At 45.0% G+C, this 18,797-nt stretch overlaps 1 protein-coding gene across 2 annotated transcripts; it reads right to left on the bottom strand.

Moving 5' to 3' along the window:
- Nucleotides 1-11,745: 11,745 nt before the first annotated feature.
- On the bottom strand, nt 11,746-12,573 carry LOC119660105. Of its 2 annotated transcripts, none has more exons than XM_038068484.1 (2): nt 12,509-12,573; nt 11,746-12,456 (listed from the first exon to the last, which is right to left on the bottom strand). In XM_038068484.1, the coding sequence occupies exons 1-2, from the start codon at nt 12,546-12,548 to the stop codon at nt 11,786-11,788; spliced, it is 711 nt and encodes a 236-aa protein (XP_037924412.1). In that variant the 5' UTR covers nt 12,549-12,573; the 3' UTR covers nt 11,746-11,785. The 2 variants fall into 2 exon arrangements, with proteins under 2 accessions (XP_037924412.1, XP_037924413.1); XM_038068485.1 differs by having other exon boundaries at nt 11,746-12,420; nt 12,509-12,555.
- Nucleotides 12,574-18,797: the final 6,224 nt, after the last annotated feature.

Below are 18,797 nucleotides of genomic sequence, written 5' to 3'. Positions count from 1 at the left end.
ATTAGTGTCTTGTAGATGCCTGCTTTATTGCGTCTGCGTATTTTTCTCAATCTAATTATGGGGATGACGCGCATAAAATGCTCTATGAGCAGTAGTTCTCCGCCTTAGGATTTCATGTTTTTTGTTTCCGTTCTTCCAGAGTGGGCGCAGGTAGGTAGTAGTAGTAGAGTAGGGCTCCTAGGTAGACAATTTGGCCCACCTGTTCGAAATTATACCAATTGCAATGTTCTGCCTGCTGGCAGCCCCCTTTCGAGTTTGGGTCATGTATGTCGTTTTGGATTCATTAACTCTAAGCCCCACTCCATTCGCTGCTGACTCGAAATGCTCAAACACTTCGTTCGGACGAAGCAACCATCGGGCAAGGATATCCACGTTGTCTGGGTAGGCCAACAGATGTGCGGATTTTACCAGTAACGTAGATCTGGTATCAACTTCCTGACGACGTATTTGAGTACCAGGTTAAAGGGGTTGGGGCTAGAGCATCCCCTTCTTTAAGTCATGACACTGTAGGAAAACTATGTGTAACTTTATTTTGGATTTTTACCTGGCCCTCGTTCTTAATCATCGTGGCTTTCACTAGCCGGACTAGCCTCGGTGGGATTTCTAGTTCGATCATTATTCTGTACTGAACATTACAGAAATCAACGAACGGTATCGATGTCATATTCTCAGTACTTTTTAAACATCTGCCTAAGTGCAAATGTCTAGTTCGTTGTTGATCGTCCGGATCTGAAGCCACCTTGGTATTCCTCGATGATGTTGTCAATATATGTATACATTTTCTCAGTTATCATTCGATTATATTCGTTAACACCTTGTAGCATGTGCGTAGCAATGTGATCCGCCTGTGGTTTTTGCAACGCAGACGATTACCCTTTTTGGCACTAGACAAATTACACTTTTCCTCCAATCGTAAGGTATTTGTTCAGTTGTCTAGGATTTGCTGATTATTTTGTAGATTTGACTGATGAGCTCTGTTCCCCTTCTTTTAAGACTCGGCATGGGATACGATAGATTCCAAGATCTTTATCTGAATTCAATTTAAACAAAGCTGCATCTACTTTGTACAAAGTTGAGGGTGCACTTGTTCTCCGTTTTGGGTCATCGGAATAAAAAAGGGATGGAAATGTGCCGTCGTTGGGTTCAAGAAAATACTGAATCTATCTTGTTTTTATTTGAGTCACGCCCCTGATGATACTGCCATTCTGATCTCTGCAGAGAATGGTTTGTGATTTAAAACCTATTCTCATCTGGTTCACTGTGCGAAATGCTACCCGTACGTCGTTGTTCTTCAAGCTGCCGGGAAATGTTTAAATTTTGTCATCATTGAACTTGCGTTGCTCTCGTCTGCAGCTCTTGTTAGCGTATCGCTTTAGTTCGTAATACTTGTTCTCCCTGCTCGGGTTCGTCTTTCGATAAGTAGCTGGTCAACTTCGCTTTTCTTGTTAATCGCTTCTAGGCCGGCATTATTCTTCCATTCTACATGCCCAAGAGTTTTTTTTAGCTGCACTCTGGATACCGTCCCTAATTTTTCGCCACATTTATTCACTATTTTTTCCTGGGCCAGCATAAGGTAGTGCGCTCAATTGTGCCTCAATTGTGGACATGCAAGCCACTTTGACCATGTCGTATTTCAGCTTCTCCATATTGATTTTAGGAGTCCAGCTCCTGTGGCTGTGGCTGCCTTTGGCTATTCGACAACGGTATTTCCCTCGAAATAGTCATTGAAGACCAACCCATCAAAAATTCCGTCCAATCGGGCGTAGAATTCATGTTTAATGACATCATCTTTGCCCTCCGTTTGTAAATGGCTGTTGATATACCCCACATGAGAAATTTCATCTTGAAGTGGATTAAGCAGATTCGTTCATTAATCGGTTTGAAATCAGCCACCAGTTGCCTAAATATTTTGTTTATGACAAAGGCGGCACCGAATTCTCTGCTTCCTCGCTCTTTGCCGTTGGTAAATATTGCGTAAGGTCCGCTATCATTCACCTTCCTTCCTTCCGCGCGTGAGGATGCTCATATTGTTACTGAATATTTTCTGGAAAAACTCCCGCAATGCACTTCTAAGGCGAAGAAGAGATCGTGCATTCTAAAACCCAAAAAAGTAGTAAATTTTACTTTACTGAAGTTGCTTGCTCAACCTTTTACCGGGAGAGCCTCCCCGGTAAGTTTCTTTACGTTTTAAGGCACGGAAAGCTCGCCTGCACCCTCCTCCGTTTGCTGTTTTAATGGCAAAACATCTGTTAGTGACTGCGTGGTATTATTATTTGACCACCACCACTCTTCCTTCTTTTGCATTAAATGTCAGAAGTAAGTTCATCAATGAAAAGTAGTAATTGAGACCTTTCATGATACCCCACATTGCCATATTTAGTGAACAAATTTTACAACCCCTTTTTACTGAGACCCTTCTTAAGTTCTACGTCAAACGATGTAACTGTATGCATGAGCCATCACAGCCACTTCCCACCAAACTTGGTTTCAATCAGTGCAACCGTTTCTGAAAAAAATACGTGTGACAGACAGACAGACGTTCAGTGAGACAGTAAGTCGATTTCAATAAGGTTTTGCTCTACATTTGTTGAATTCGATAAAGCAAAAATGAAAACCAACGCTTAAAATATGTACCCAAATATACGCCGTATACGAAAGGTAATCTAGTCAAGGTTGAAGAACCCAAGTCTCCGAGGAATACATGGACAGGCAAGACCATTCTCTTGAACAGTAGAAGATTTGACCCTGTGGTGAGACCTTTCAAGCGGAACAATTTTTGTAAGCTGGAACAGGCTCTGCTGGTACCCAACAACTGTGCGCCGATTTCATCTTCATTGCTGTTATCCGTTGTTATTTTCGACCATAGATAGGAGAAATTTTCAACGGTCTTAAAATTATTCTCGTTTGACCAGTGCGGTTCGATGTTGCCCGTTCTTTGAGTTTTGGCGTTGACGTTGCCACCATATATAATATTTCGTCTTGCCTTCATTAATGTGCAGCCCAAGATTTCTTGCGGCCTGCTCGATCTGGATCAAAGTAGATTATACACCTCGGGATGTTCTTCCCATAATATCAATATCGTCAGCGTAGGTTAGTAGTTGGGTGGCCCTGAAGAGGATGGTGCCTCTCGCATTGATATCTGCATCGCAAATCATTTTCTCCATGGCCAGGTTAAAGAGGACACATGACAAGGCATCCCGTTGTCTTAGATCGATGTTGATGCTGAACGGTCTCGAGGATAATCCTACTGCTTTTATCCGGTCTCGCACATTGATCAAGGTCAGCCTAATCAGTCTTATCAATTTCTCTGGATACCGAATTCTCTCATGGCCGGGTAGAGTTTTATCTTGGCTATGCTGTCATTGACGGATTTTAAGTCGATGAAAAAATAGTGCAACTGATGTCCATATTCCAGTAGTTTTTCCATTGCTTGCCGCGCCGAGAGAAAATCTGATCTGTTGCTGATTTGCCTTGTGTGAAGCCTCTTTGGCGTCTGGGGCTATCCGACCTAGCAAGATATCGGAGAATATCCTATAGATGGTACTCAGCAACGTAAAACCTCTACAATAATGCCTCGCTGTGGGACGTCAGGCATTGATTCACTATCTCACACCTTGAGCATAAGTTGATGAACCATTTGGTGTAATTGGTGTTGGTAATTCCATCGGCGACTTATGGTTTTTAAGCCGGTGGATTGAACGGAATGATGGTTAAACTTTTGCTCCTGGTGCGGTTGCTGTACTTTTCGAGTTCACAGACCTGTTGTTTCTCCCAGGGTTCTTTCTTCCGTCTGTGAAGTCGCTTCTCCGCTCGACGGAGTTCTTGGTAGGTCTCTCCACGTGCCCGCGTTCTTTAAGAATGCAACATTAGTCGGTATGCAGCATTTTTCCATTCCATTGCTTGCTTACATTCATCGTCAAACCAGCCGTTCTGACTTTTTTTGGTATCGGCCAGCTGCTCAGCAGCATTCGTCTATACAGGTAGTGCACGTTCCATGAGAAAATGTCCAAATCGTTATTCCGTTGTCGTTGCCGGGTTCGTCGTTTTGAAATACATCCTGCCCGCGGTTCTTTATGTAGCTTCGTAACATTGTTATCATGTAGGGTTGTGAGCCCTACCTTGGAGGACCAGTTGGTACAATTTGTCCCGTGTTTAGGCGCGAGAGACTCGCCTTCATCCTTCTCCGTCTGTAGTTTTTCATTAATAAGGGTTTGGTAGTTGAGATTTTGGTGTTGGTTCAGCGGGCGTTTCCCAGGTTTTATGCTTCATTGTGGGTACCAATCCGGGTTTCGCCCTGGGACCTATACTACCCTTTGACCGCCTGATTTTAGGAATAACGCGTCACTAGCACAAAGTTTACCAACAATCGCACATAGTTCAAAAGAAAGTTAGACCATCATATCAATAGCATTGGAATGCTGGACCAATTTTCATTTAAAAATTACGGTGAGTTCAACTTTGCTTTCTGTGAAGTCGATGCAGCAGAAAGCAGAAGTGAAAGATCCAATACTAAAATTTAAAGAACATTTAGAATCAGGTTTGTATATGATCCATTTATTATGCAAATTTCCTCTAAAGTAAAATGAAACGCACTTACCGTCACCAGGCTCATGAAATTTACTCTTATTGAGATAATTTTTTTAATTTATTTTTTTCATCGTCACCCAATAAAATTCCACTCAGCAACTCTACCAAGCATCAAATATAAGTTAACTATCTGAGTACGTTCAGCGTTTACTATTTAGTTTGTGATGTCGGCATACATGTTATCTTTTTTTCTTCTTTACCTGTTGACGGACTCTATCCAACGGGCAAAAATGGACTCATTTATTTAATGCTTACTCGAAAACAAGCCCGGCGTTCAGGAAATAGAGGTTTGTTAAACTTGACGGTATATGGAAGTAAAATCATTATATTTTCTTGTTTAAATATTTTCTCCACATAATGGGCAATGTACGTAGAATTAAATAACTTGGGAATCACACTTTGTTGTTTCAAGCTAAGAAGCTGCACGTAAGCCTATGGATTTTATGGCATGTCGTTATCTAATTTGCTTTTGAATTAATACCATAAAATTGAACATAAATGTGTGATCAATCAGGATAATTCAAGCCAGTGATGAAATTTCGGATGTATGTATTTCAGATCGTATTAGGTAAATCGCTTTTGTCTGGCGGAAAAAATTTTAAATTAAGAAGCACATCTGAAATTTGATTTTAGCGGGAAGTCAGGTTACTGGCTTAAATCTTTCGTTTTTCACATTATGCTTTGTGCCGGTTTAGTGCCTATTGTCACGCAATTTTTTATTGATGCGTTTGATAATCCCAGAGTCAATTGGATCATCTACTAGTATTTCAACATATCATAATTTTGACTAATTTCATGGAAGTATTGAAATTATAGCGAATGGAGTAATGAGTCCATTTCATGCTGCAGCATGCGCGGTGGAATTTTAACCAGGCAGGCATGTTGATGGCAAAGCAATGTGGGAATCATTCGGTGGTGCTGGGAATATTTATTTTTTATGAGTAGAAGAACTTACATACTAGCAGCGAAAAAGACACAGTACCTTTTCAAACCTTTATTTATACCCTTTTTCTTTTAAATTATTTTAGATTAGAATAAATTTCGAATTTTATCAGATATTTTTTCCTGAACTCTTGGTGACAGGCCCCGCGACAGGTCGACCAAGAAAATGCATAGAATGTCGTTAGAAACATGATGATCGGATTGAGTCACAAGCCTCGGAGAAATGCTAGGGCGTCCACTTCAGTCGACGCGGCAGGACGGCCCCGGTCCTGTCGAGAAATGGGCAAGGGTTCTTGACGCATGGACGGCGCTAGGACGTAAGCAAGTTAGTCCGCACACAACGAACAAACCAAATACGTGTCTGCACGCTAAATGTTGGTACCCTAACTGGAAAGACGGAGGAACTCGCAAGAGCCCTTCGGAAAAGGTGCATTGACATCTGCGCTCTGCAAGAAACCCGATGGTCTGGTTCCAAAAGCTGCGACATTGAACGCGAACGCGGTAAAAATGGCTACAAACTTCTCTATTTTGGTAACCCACACACTCAATATGGTGTTGGCATTGTCATCTCAGGGGGTTTCCGTGATGCCATTAAAGAAATCGAACGATTTGATGATCGGCTGATGAAGCTCACCATCATATCAGCTGATCGCACTATTCACTTCTTCACCGCGTATGCACCACAGACAGGTCGACCTGATGCCGAGAAAGATGCCTTCTGGCAACTTCTCGATGAAAAGACTTGTCACGTGCCTGCTGACGATTACATAATCATTGCCGGCGACCGTAATGGTCATGTGGGTGAAAAGGCAGACGGTAACAGGTGCCATGGGGGAAAGGGGTTCGGAGCGCGCAATGAAGGTGGCGAGCGTATAATCGATTTTGCGGACACACATGACCTTGTACTTATGAATACATGGTTCATCAAACGATTGTCTTATCTTCCCACATTTTATAGTGGGAACAATAAAACCCAAATCGACTATATTCTCATAAGACGCCAAAATTTTACCACTGTCACTGATTGCAAAGTCGTTCCCTATGAGACCATCGCACATCAACATCGGCCGTTGATTGCCGTCCTGCGAATTAAGCCACCGATAAAACAGCTTGAGGAACGCATTGGCCCCCCGCGATTTGGTGAGAAGAAAGAAGAAACGGTCTCACTCATACGATTGCCGACCATTACGAATGTGGAAGAATCATGGAACCAAATGAAAGACACGATCCACAAAGCGGCCTCTGCAACCCTCGGGGTCACCAAGCCGGGTAAGCGGTACATCAACCGAGATACTTGGCTTTGGAATGATGATGTTGAAATGAAGGTCCGTGAAAAGAAACGCCTCTACCACAAATTTCTCGACGATAAAACGCCTGCTAATTGGCAAATTTATAAGAATGCCAACCGGGAAGCAAAGAAAGCGGCCGCTGTCACCCGAGCGAACCATTTAAAAAATCTTTACAATAAACTGGACACTCGGGATGGCGAGAGAGATCATCGACCTGCTAAAAGCCGTGATGACGCACACAGGATATCGAACACTTCTGTTGTGTTAATGACAAGAACTTTGCTTACCAACCGTCGAGCTGCAACGGATAGATGGCGAGAATACTTCAAGCAGATTTCAACTGAAGAATTTGCTCATCCTCCACTTCCACAATCATTGCCGACATTTGGAACAGTTCCACCAGTCAGCGCAACTGAAGTGGAGGAGGCAATAAAACAAATGAAATCGGGGAAAGCAACAGGACCTGACGACATCGCATCTGAGCTCTGGAAAGCGAAGAGCTGGGACCCAACACTGTGAAGCTCACTGAATTCTTTAATTGGGTTATTCAGGAAGGAAGAACACCATCTGACTGGCAAGAAAGTACCACTGTTCCAATATGGAAAAAGAAAGGTAGCCCAGCAGAATGTTCAAATTACCGTCCGATTCGGTTACTTTCCCCTCCCATGAAGATTTTCGAACGCATTCTTGACAACCGTATTCGCGAAATCGTTGAAATAACCGTGAATCAAGCCGGATTTGTCAAGAACTGCGGAACTACTGACGCAATACACGCTGCGCGGTTACTCATGGAGAAACACCGTGAGAAGCATCGCCCTCTTTACATTGCATTTCTGGATCTAGAGAAAGCGTTTGACCGTGTAGCACACGAACTCATCTGGTATGCTTTACGACAACACTTCGTGCCAGAAGAACTTGTGCGCTGGGTTCAATTGCTCTACCACGATCCGAAAAGTAAAGTTCGAAGTATGGCGGGTGTATCAAAACCGCTTCGTGTCCCTGTTGGTGTTCATCAAGGAAGTGCCCTCTCACCACTCCTCTTTGTCCTTGTTATGAACACCGTCACACGGGATATCCAACGTCCAGCGCCCTACACACTGCTTTATGCAGATGCAAATCTGATAGCAAAAACGATCTCGAGCAACTTGTTCAAAAATGGAATGATCGCCTCATGCAACACGGTCTCAGATTGAATTTAAACAAAACTGAGTTTTTGACGACCGATCCCCATGAAACAGGCACAATCACTGTCAGCGGCAGTGATCTGCCCAGAACTGAGCGATTTAAATACCTCGGTTCAACGCTATCAGCCAATGGAGAGCTGCGTTATGAAATTGCTTCATGCATTAATGCAACCTGGATGAAGTGGCGTTCCACAACTGGTGCCCTTTTTGATCGACGTATCAACGTCTCAAATCTAAAATTTACCGCAATGTCGTCCGTCCAGTCGCTCTCTATGGTTCTGAGTGTTGGCCGACCATAAAAGACAATGAACGGCGTCTTGCGGTAATTTAGACGAAGATGCTACGTTGGACTAGTGGCGTCACACGTTTAGATCACATCCGAAATGAGGATATCCGCGATCGTTATGGGGTTGCACCGTTCGTGGAAAAGTTGCGAGAGAGGCGTCTTCGATGGTATGGTCACGCAATTCGTGCAAACGAGAATTCACCTGCCAAGATTGGTCTGAACATCGAAGTCGATGGTAAACGACCAAAAGGCAGACCTAAGCAACGGTGGCTTGATACGCTGGATGAGGATTTGAAAGCCTCGAGATTGCACCCAGATCAGGCATTCGATAGAACCAAATGGCGAAGCCGATCACGACGAGCCGACCCCGCTTGTGAACGGGACAAAGGCTGAAGAAAAAAAAGATTTTTTCCTGAACTCGAATATCCTGTACTCCAGTAAAGGCGCATTCAGATGCTGATAGATGTTTTTATTTCTAATGTACCATGTTTTCAGATATCGTTCTTAGATCTCCATTTTTGCTCGCTGTACGCGCTTGATGTTTGTAATTCTGCTACTTCGTCATAACTCTTCTATTACTTCATAGAGAAGAACTTTGTACATTAGGGTTAGCTCTTACTTTTGGTTTAGTGCAGGTTGTCGGCCTTCATTTACTGCAGTACTTTACTTTGAAGAATATTTACTTCGAATTGAAGTAATAAAAACTTGTTGTTTCTTTTTCGTTGGTGTGGGTATTTTATTCTTGCAAATACCGATATTTCGGGAACCACTTGTTCGCTTCATCAGTGCAAACTTGTTTCGGTTTCCGCCTGAATATTTGTACCTACTTTTTGTGGCTTTTGTTAAAATCTCAACATGGCTGAAATTGTCTTTTATATTATATCACAGCGCTTGTGACTGTGCAGCGAGTCGCAAACCAGTACCGCTTTATTACTTGCAGCGGCACAACCCCGGACACCTTCAGGGAGCGTGTTCGACTTGAGGTCATCGCGGAAACTGGTGACCGAGAATCGATGGGGGCAGAGGCATCAACAACACCACGCCGCACTGCAGGTAACAATTTCAGTACTTGCCGAAGCACTTTTCTCCACCGTCCAGCTGAGGTTTCCGCTGAGGTTTAGGATGAATTCCAAACAGCGGGTATAGAATTCTCGGATGTGGATCCTTTGTATAGACCAGCTATTCCCAGGCTCTATGCATCTCCAGCAACTCCGGGAATTCTATCTCAAATCAATGAGGAGATTGCATCTTGGTAGTGTGCTGATATGTCGCTGCTGCAACTACAATCACTTGTGTATTGTGGTGCAGTTGCGGCTTTCAGATTGCACGATCAGAAGATTCGCTTTCGTGTTATTGGTTTCAGTGACCAAAGAGGTCCACCAAGGAAAATTCGTCTGGAACATCGGCAGGACTCAATTAGGCAGGCCATTGTTAGACTGATTCAGATCAGCACAGGCAATGCCAGCCGACGGGTGAGAAATAAAGTGCGGAGGGTTTACCGGAACTATGCCATCCCCAGTGAAACACCCGTAGTTGAAATTCTGGACACACTAAAGCAGAAACTTCCTGCCATATGCAGTCGGTTACAACGGTATGTCGAACGTCATTGAAGACGTGTCCAGAATGCAACATACGCGAGGAACCAGCGGAGCTTTTTCAGATCTCTCAACGAATCCAAACAGAGCGTCTAGACAATACAGTTTTCGGCGACGGAAGCGAAAGAGTATTGGGGTAGACTTTGGGAGTTACCCGCCCAGCATGCTGAGTGGATCACCGCCGAAGGCACCCGCAATGCCAATACGCCTGGCATGAATTTGGCGGATGCTACCAAAGAGGAAGTTCGACAAGTTATAAACAGTGGTGCAGAATTTATGGTATAAGAAATTTGTCAGCATATGCAGTCGTTTGGCACGCAGTATAAATAAGATCATGAGTCGACTGAAGGAATTTTTACCCTTCCTCACTGCTGGGATTACCTACCTTATCCCCAAGAAGGACAAGGTGCAAGACCACGCAGACACAAGACCGATTACTTGCTTACCAACCCTCTACAAATTCATAACGTCCATTATTAGTGGAAGAGCCAGTGCGCACCTCGAGACCAACAACATTCTGTCCGAGGAGCAGAAGGGCTGCCGAGTTGGGTCAAGAGGTTTCAAAGAGCAACTCATTATCGACTCGGTAGTTGTAGGACAAGCAACTAGAGGCCGAAGAAATCGATAATCGATGTCTTATATTTGTATCGCATTGATCCGAAACTATCATAATATACGGAGGGGCATCTTCCAGGGGGATTCGTTGAGTCCTCTTTAGTTTTGCATGGTACTCAACCCCTTTTCATGACTACTGATGCAAGAAGGCATGGTTTTGCAATTAAATACAGCCTACGAACTAAGTGCGAACTGACACACTTGATGTACTTAGATGACAGCAAGCTGAATGCTGGTACTGACGACCATCTTAGAAACCTGTTGCGAATCGAGCGGGTTGTAGTTCCCATAATATTGTCAGCTACAGATATTGTACCTAAATCCCTTACGGCTTCCCTTGATGTCCTGGAACTTTCACGCAGCCTGGTTCAAACCATGCAGAAGTACACCATTCTGCAAACGTGTTCGATGTTGCGGGGGGTTCTCGACAGATTCTCCGATTGACCTATCATCGGCAACCTCCACCAGCCTCCCTTTAGTTTTTATGTAGGTAGGATCGTCCGAGCTTAAATGCTTGGCACTTAGTGCTAGTATTAGGTAAAATTTGACATTTGCGGAGATTGTGAAAACTCGGAAAATATGGTAATATATTATTATTAACTTTATACCGATACCTGTGGTATGGAGAGTATTTTGAGGCCTAGATACCATGTTCATGGACCACCGTATTTCCTTTGACATATTTGGGTTGGGTAGTTGCTGAAAACGGGTCCTTGAAATAACTGACCCCTTTCGGACCCCCACTCCTTTCCTTTGTAACAACTGTTAAAACTAATATTGGCTTCCGAAAGTACTAGTCCAGACCTTTCATTTCATACTCCCCATGACTATACTCGGTGAACAAAATTTTGCCTCCTCCTTTTACATACATGAGGACCCTTCCCAGGTCCCAATTTTCGATTTTAATAAGATTTCGTTTTGCACAGAACTTTTCAATGTTTGTGGATTATCACTTGAAACTAGTGCCTCAGTTCTCTTTATGTAAATTAGACCAATTTGATGGTACCTTCAAAGGAATCCGAAAGCATCAGAGGCCTCCATGCAAACATATATTGAAGGTAGTTTGATACAAATTAGGAAACTGATATTACGTACAAAGTCTTTCTCAACAATAGCCGACAATCTTACTTCTTCGTTATGTCGAATGCATGAGGAATAGAAAGTCGTTAAGATATGATTACATAATATCTATTTTCAATAATTTATCTTAAAAATGTTAACAGCAGAATAGCTATATGTGATCCACTACAAACGGTAAATAAATTATGGCCTATTAGATGATTTAAATTAGTTTAATATCGTTTCTTGGGGCAGCAGTAAGCCTCTCTCGTACCGGGCGCCTTCCTGCTGCGTCGCTAATGCTGCAAGAACTGCAGCAGAAACGACGAAGCTTTGCGCCTCTTGTGCGGCACCTGCAGCCTTTTCGGCTGCAACTCGAGTCACAGCCAAACTGTTCCGTGCTTCCACTAGGCGTTGTTCAATAGTCTTAATTCGCTCCTTTGCCTTGTCGAGCAATTTCGTTTGGACCACGTACTCTGCATTTGCGTAATCCGCCGCTTTTCTTGTCTTTTCCGCGTAGATTTGAGCATTTCGCAATGTTTCATTTAACATTTCCACATGCTCGGCCGCTTGTTGTGCTGTTATCATTGCCATGGAAGCTGCTTTCTTCGAAATTTCCAATTGTGTCATCTCTGCCGTGAGTGCAAGATACGCTTGGTGGTTCAGTTTTTCCAGACTCCGCACCAAAATGTGCTTTCCAAAGAAAACAGCCTGAGCAGTTGTAGCCGCATCCATTGATGATCTCGCGATTGCACTTTTCTGCATGAATGAGGTTTGCATGGCTTTCGAGCGTTGCCTCATAAGGGCGAGATGAGTATCCTGAACTGACTGATGGTGGCTGATACAGTCGACTTCATTGCTTTCTATGTCAGGATTGCAATACCCATAGAATATGAATTCTAGAAAATCAGAAAAATGAACTACCAAATCGAATATAAATTTTCCACTTACCTAGAAAAAGTACCGCGTGGTGAAAATATCTGATCTTCATTTTGTTGTTATCTACTTGCTGCCCGAAAATGTTAAGAATGACCGGCAAATTGTCAGTACGAGATACTTTTATAGAAAATTTTTGCTTTATCATTATTTGATTATTCTTCGCTTTGAGACGAAAGCCTTTTACAATCATTGCACCGTCTGAAAATCGGAAGTGGAAATCATTTCGAATCACTTTCTGCTCAAAATTTCACCCCGTAAAGAGAGATCTACAAATTGCAATACTTTGATCACATATTTCTAGTTTCTATAAACTGCATAACCACTTCATGGTGTGAGTATTTTCGTATACTTTCATGCGATGTAAACAACCGCTAAAATTTGAGTAAATACTTCTAAGCTGCCAATTTATCTTTGCCATTTTAAGATAGCAACTCATCAGTTTTCGATTTAATTCGTACTTAGCAAACAATTCGAAATATTCCTTCAGGTATTTCCGAACCCCAAGATAAACATATGTACATATTTACCATATGTACATATTGAAGACAGAACTATTATGATCGACCTAATCAAACAAACATTACCCATTACCGCTTACTGTTGCTTAGATTACTATAGTGTCTGCGGATCTGCGAAATGTGCAACATGTCGTTTGTATTGTCCAGCGACAATCTGATGATAGACTGCGTTTGCTAATATGCAGCATTTCTTCTTTCTATAGCGTGCTGGCACCTCTTAGCTTCACCAATACAATACTCATAATTTACAAATTTTCATTTTAACAAATTTGTAGACAGAACCCTATCAGCTTGCAACTTTCCCCAAAACTATAAAAACCAATTGGGTTCAAATATTTTAATTTTCTAATATTGCGACATGATCGTCGACCTATGGTTGCCCATAAACTTACTCATGGTGCATATTATTATGCCCGATTCCAACGGCCGTTTCTGACTGAAGCAAGATGCAAGCAAATGAAGCGTGTTCGAACCAAGCAGCTGGGGAAGATTTCAGGCAGTATTTGCTAAGATCCCACCGACATGAAATTTGAAGTCAAGGTCGGGGCCAACGATAACAAAATTAACGGAATGTGCTCCGGCGAATAGTTGGACGAAGAGAGTCTAGTTCCAAACGAAAGGCATTAGAGTGGTAGCTTGCCATAAGGAGGAGTCATAGTTTTGTAAATTATTAAATTAGACATTATGTGTTGCGGTTGAATTTCCTTATATTGAATAGCTCCTGAAACACAACCTAAGTAGGCGAACATGTGTGATAAATATCATCGAATCGTTAAGGTGGGCCATTTGGGCCATGGAGGTAGTGGTTGCTTACTTATAATATTTTCCCCACACCCCATGAACTGGATTCATTATGGAAACATTTAATAAGCAAATCAATGCCCAATATTAGCTGATAAACCGAAATTAATTGTGATTATAAACACGGCAGGGGACCCGCTCACCTTCTTCTCCAAGTATTTCAATTCAATGCTGCTATTATGGGGGAAACCGACATCAATAATATACGTGGAACGACCCGTCTTGTCAACTAACAGCACGTCAGCCATGTTGTGCAATATGTGGCGATCAGTTTGAACGGTCTCAACATATACTGTAAGCAGAACTATCAAGTACTGCTTGCAGCTAACACCGGTAAACCAGACGTTTGTTCATGAAAAGCCCATGCTTTTATGCAAGGTTCTGGTGAGTTACCTTACAAACAGCACTATACCTGTTTGTGTACTGCACCGGTGCCATTACAGTGCAGCAAGAATTGAGATGATCCAACGCCGAACCACACATTCTCCGCTGAATGTTCTCCACCCGCTCTTTCATTATGGGCGTTTTACAAGCTCGGGTAGCCACCACGCCGTCCTGAATGTATACATGAATCCTTCCGTCTCAGTAAAGAGCTCCCCAGCACACAGCCATCTGCTCGACAAATGCAAATTGACAAAAAAGTTGCCAAAGGCAATTCAGGTTTTTGCCGTGCATTGTCTTTGACCTCCACCCCTTGGTCTAACGTCACCCCATCCAGAGAATCGAAAGATCGATCCTTCAAATTAAGTAGAGTCTGCCATACAAACAGCCGCATGCAAGGGACCCGCCTGTTCTTTGGTGTAAAAATAAGCACGCAACAAGTCGACTGGCGGGGATGTTGTGCCGCCATATCAACCGCCTAAACCTCCGAAGCCACAAGGCAGGTTTGTCTGCTCCTCGACAGAGTTTGGATTATGTATTCGGAAACTTCCGAGGAATGTGATACAGATGTAGCTCATCGAATAGCCAGGTATGCGGGACGTTGAAAGCGTTGGCACAATCGATATAGCAACTAAAGAGGTTTCTAGCTGCTTGTCCTACAACTACCAAGTCGTTAATAAGTTGTTCTTTGCAATCTCTTGACGTAACTCGACAGCCCCACTGCTCCTCGGGCAGAATGTTGTCCATCTCGAGATGCAAAATGACCCTTTCACTAATAATGGACGTTATGAATTTGTAGAGGGTTGGTAAGCAAATAATCGGTATCGTATCCTTTTTACGGGCAAGGTAGGTAATCCCGGCAGTGTTGGAAGGTGGAAGTTCCTCCGACTGACGCATGACCTAATTTGTGCTGTACGCCAACTGACCATGTATTTTTTTTTTTTTTTTTTGGGAGTAGGGTAGGTGCCCCTTGGCTCATTTTGCCAAGAAAGTTGCCACTCGTTAAGGGTGCGTTGACGTTCTTCACGGGCAACCACTTCTCTTAAGTTTTCGCTCTTACGGCGGTAGATAGCTTCACGCTCCTTGGCAAGGAGGGCAACGGGGATCACTCCCGCAATCACCATCACAGCCGGTTCGGCGACCGTGCGATAAGCAGACGCCACTCGCAAAGCTCCCCGCCTCTGCACTTGAGCGAGGCGTTTACGATGCACCTCCTTGTCAAGGGCATCAGCCCATACCTCCGCACCATAGAGAAGGACGGACTGCGTTGCTCCCATGAGGAGACGTCTCCTAGTTGATATAGGGCCGCCGACATTCGCCATTAGCCGACTCAAGGCCGCGACTCCTGCTGCAGCCCTGTCCGCTGCTGCTTTGATTTGCTCGAAGAAGCTCATCTTCGAGTCGAGCATTAAACCAAGGTATTTAATCACTGGTTTTGACTCTATAGTCAACTCGCCGATCGATATGGGACGCAAGGTCGGGATTCTCCTTCTTGTCAGGATGACTACTTCGGTTTTTTCCAGCGCAAGGTTGAAACCGCAAGCAGTCATCCATCCGCTTACCCGTCGCATCAATATGCCAAGTCTGCTTTGCGCCTGTTCAACAGTGCGTCCGGCAACAAGTGCCGCAACATCGTCTGCATATCGACCAGGCGCGACTCTTCAGGCATATCGAGTCTCAGCAGACTATCGTAGGAAGCGTTCCAGAGGTCCGGCCCTAGGATGGATCCCTGCGCTACTCCCGACGTGATTTCCATCCTCCTCTGGCCCTCTAGCGTCTCATAGAACAGGGAGCGGTCTTTCAGATAATCCCTCAATATCCGCAAGAGATAGCTTGGCACGTGAAAGGAGTTCTCTAGTGTGCCTAGCATATCTGTCCATCTTACGGAATTGAAGGCATTTCTGACATCAAGCGTTATGAGGAGCACTATCCGTCGAGATCGGCGGCTGTGTGCCCCGACTCGATTAAACGCATCTATGACCTCCATAACAGCATCCACTGTAGATTTCCCTGTTCTAAACCCGAACTGCCTTGCAGATAAGTCCCCGGCAGCACGGATCGCTTCAGCGAGTCTACCTCTGATGAGCTTCTCGAGCACTTTTCCGGCCGTGTCAAGCATACGCAGCGGTCGGTATGCAGGCGGGAGCTCCAGGTCTCCTTTACCCTTACTGATCAACGCGAGTCTGGCCACTTTCCAACGACAAGGAAAAATGCCCTCCTTCAAGCACGCGAAGCATTCGAAGCAGCAATTCTGGCCGTTGGCGGAACACCAGTTTGTAAACTTTCGCCGGGATGCCATCAGGACCTGGCGGCTTCCTGTTTTTCATAGTGAGAACCGCTTCTTCGAGTTCTCCCATTGTGAAAAGGGGGCAATCCACGACGCTTTCCGCGCTGTTTACATCAACCCGTACAGGGTGTCTGGAGAACAATGCCCGCACAATGTGGTCCATCTGGTCGGTGCTCAATATGCAGGGCTTCCGCAGAGCCCCGATTTTCCGAGTGACAAGCTTATAGCCAAGTCCCCACGGGTCATCATTCACCTCATTAACAAGCTTTTGCCAGCCGCGAGCTTTGCTTTTATTTATAGCGCTGCGGAGTCTCCTTTTTGCTGATCTATATTGTGCCTTTATGGCACATGCCTCCTCGTTGGCGTACAAACGTTGTGCTAAACGGCGGAGCTTATGACACTCCTTCCGTAGGTCGGCAATTTCTGCCGTCCACCAGTATATAGAAGGCTTGTCGCGCCTGGGGCCTCTCCGGGGCATGGAAGCCTCACACGCCGTCGTTATCAGGTTCATCATTGAATTTACGACGGTGTCAGCTGCGACACCACCACCCCCCGGAGTGCCCCCCAGCGCGGCCCTACTTGCTCCAAGAGCTTCGACGAACCTTCCGATGTTCACCTTTGCGACATTCCACACGCAGGGGGAACGTCGTGTTGGTGCTCGCCGGCAAGTAGCGTCAAACACTTCGAACGCAATGTACTGATGATCACTTGCCGAGAAGTCTTCTAGGACTCGCCACCCGTCCACCGATGATGCCAGAGATTCCGACGCAAAAGTGATGTCGGGAATGCTTCCTTCACAACCTGAGCGCCGAAACGTTGGCGTGGATCCGGTGTTTAAAATTACGAGCCCGGTTCTCGCCGCCATTTCTAGAATTCGTTTCCCTCTGGAGTCTGATTGAGGCATGCCCCATTCAAGAGCCCTGGCATTAAAATCACCGTCAGCCGGCGCCGAAAGTCCGGAATCGCCTCATTCGGCGTCAGGTAAACGCTAAAAAACGTTATCCCTAAACACCGGATCCAGACAAATCCGTCCCCCCGGCCTTCGGCAAGAACACGAAGTCGAACGTCGTCCCAAACCCAGATGGCAGCGGTGCCCGATAAGTCGAGATACCATGAGGACGGGTCCTTGTTTCGGTATTGCTCGCTAATCAGCACTAGATCAGCATTTACTTCTGCAGCGAACTGTGCTAGCAACTAGTGAGCGGTTGCACTCCGGTGCATGTTCATTTGCAAAATGCGGATCATGGCGTTCGCACCCTAGCCCTCTCCAATTCCGCCCTGAAGATTGGACACCGTCCCGAGCCCGCAGTGTGTGCGACGCTTTCGCCAGACGCGCCACGATCCCTGCAGAGAACACAACTCTCGCTTTCCTTGCAAGTCTTCGCTTGATGACCCGCTTGGCCGCATCTCCGGCATGCTGTCCTCCTGTCCGGACCCTTGCAAGCTGCTGACGTGTGTCCATAGTCCAGACACCTGTAGCACTTGGTGGGGACTATCCGCATTCGTACCCTGCATACTACCCATCCGATTTTGATTCTCCCGCTGTTAAGGAGTTTCCTCGCATATTGCTCGGGGACATCCACCACGGCAAGTTTTTGGCCTCGAGCATTTACAGAGGTAATACCTACCCGGGCATTTGTCACCTCTGGACATTCACGCTTTAGCGCCTCCTCTACTTCGACCTTTTCTGTGAGGCAGTCAAGATCCCGTATTTCTAGGGAGCACATGGGTTCTAGGCTGGAAACAAGAGCCTTCTCCCCCAATAGCCCCTTGACCGCATCGCAGAACGTGCTCTTGCTGGTCGTCTTTGGGCCCAGTTCGACGAGAACTCCACCACTCCTCGTTTTCCGTATCGAAGACACCTCTGCTCCGTTCTCCTCGGGTTTCATCCTGTAGCGGATTTCACTAAGGACTTCCGCAAATGTCTTGCCATCCGTCAGCTTAATGAGCAGAGCCGACGGTCTAGTCCTTCTTCGTTTCCTCGTTTTTTCTGCTACTGGCTTTGGGTTGGCAGCCTCCTTGTTTTTGGACAGACATGTCTCTGGCGACGGAGTCCGTTGTTTCTTTTTATCCTTTTTCGCCTTCTTTTTTTGTGCCTTGGAGACTACTTCGACAAAGTCTCCTTCAGGCACGTCGTCCTCTTTCCGCTTTTTCCCCTGTTCACTTTGCAGAGGGCTATCTGCAGTCCGTTTGACGCAAGCAGCATTCTCAGCGGGGAGTGCGACTGTTTCTGCTCTACAATCGTCTTCCGCTGCTCTCCACGTGCGTCTATAAAAGGAAATGCGATCCAGTAGTTCCTCCAGTTCCATCAGCC

This window comes from Hermetia illucens, chromosome 6 (assembly GCF_905115235.1).
Source record: "Hermetia illucens chromosome 6, iHerIll2.2.curated.20191125, whole genome shotgun sequence".
In the NCBI taxonomy this organism is placed as follows: domain Eukaryota; kingdom Metazoa; phylum Arthropoda; class Insecta; order Diptera; family Stratiomyidae; genus Hermetia; species Hermetia illucens.
Note: the sequence above shows the minus strand (reverse complement) of the source record. Positions and strands in the feature narration are given on the sequence as shown.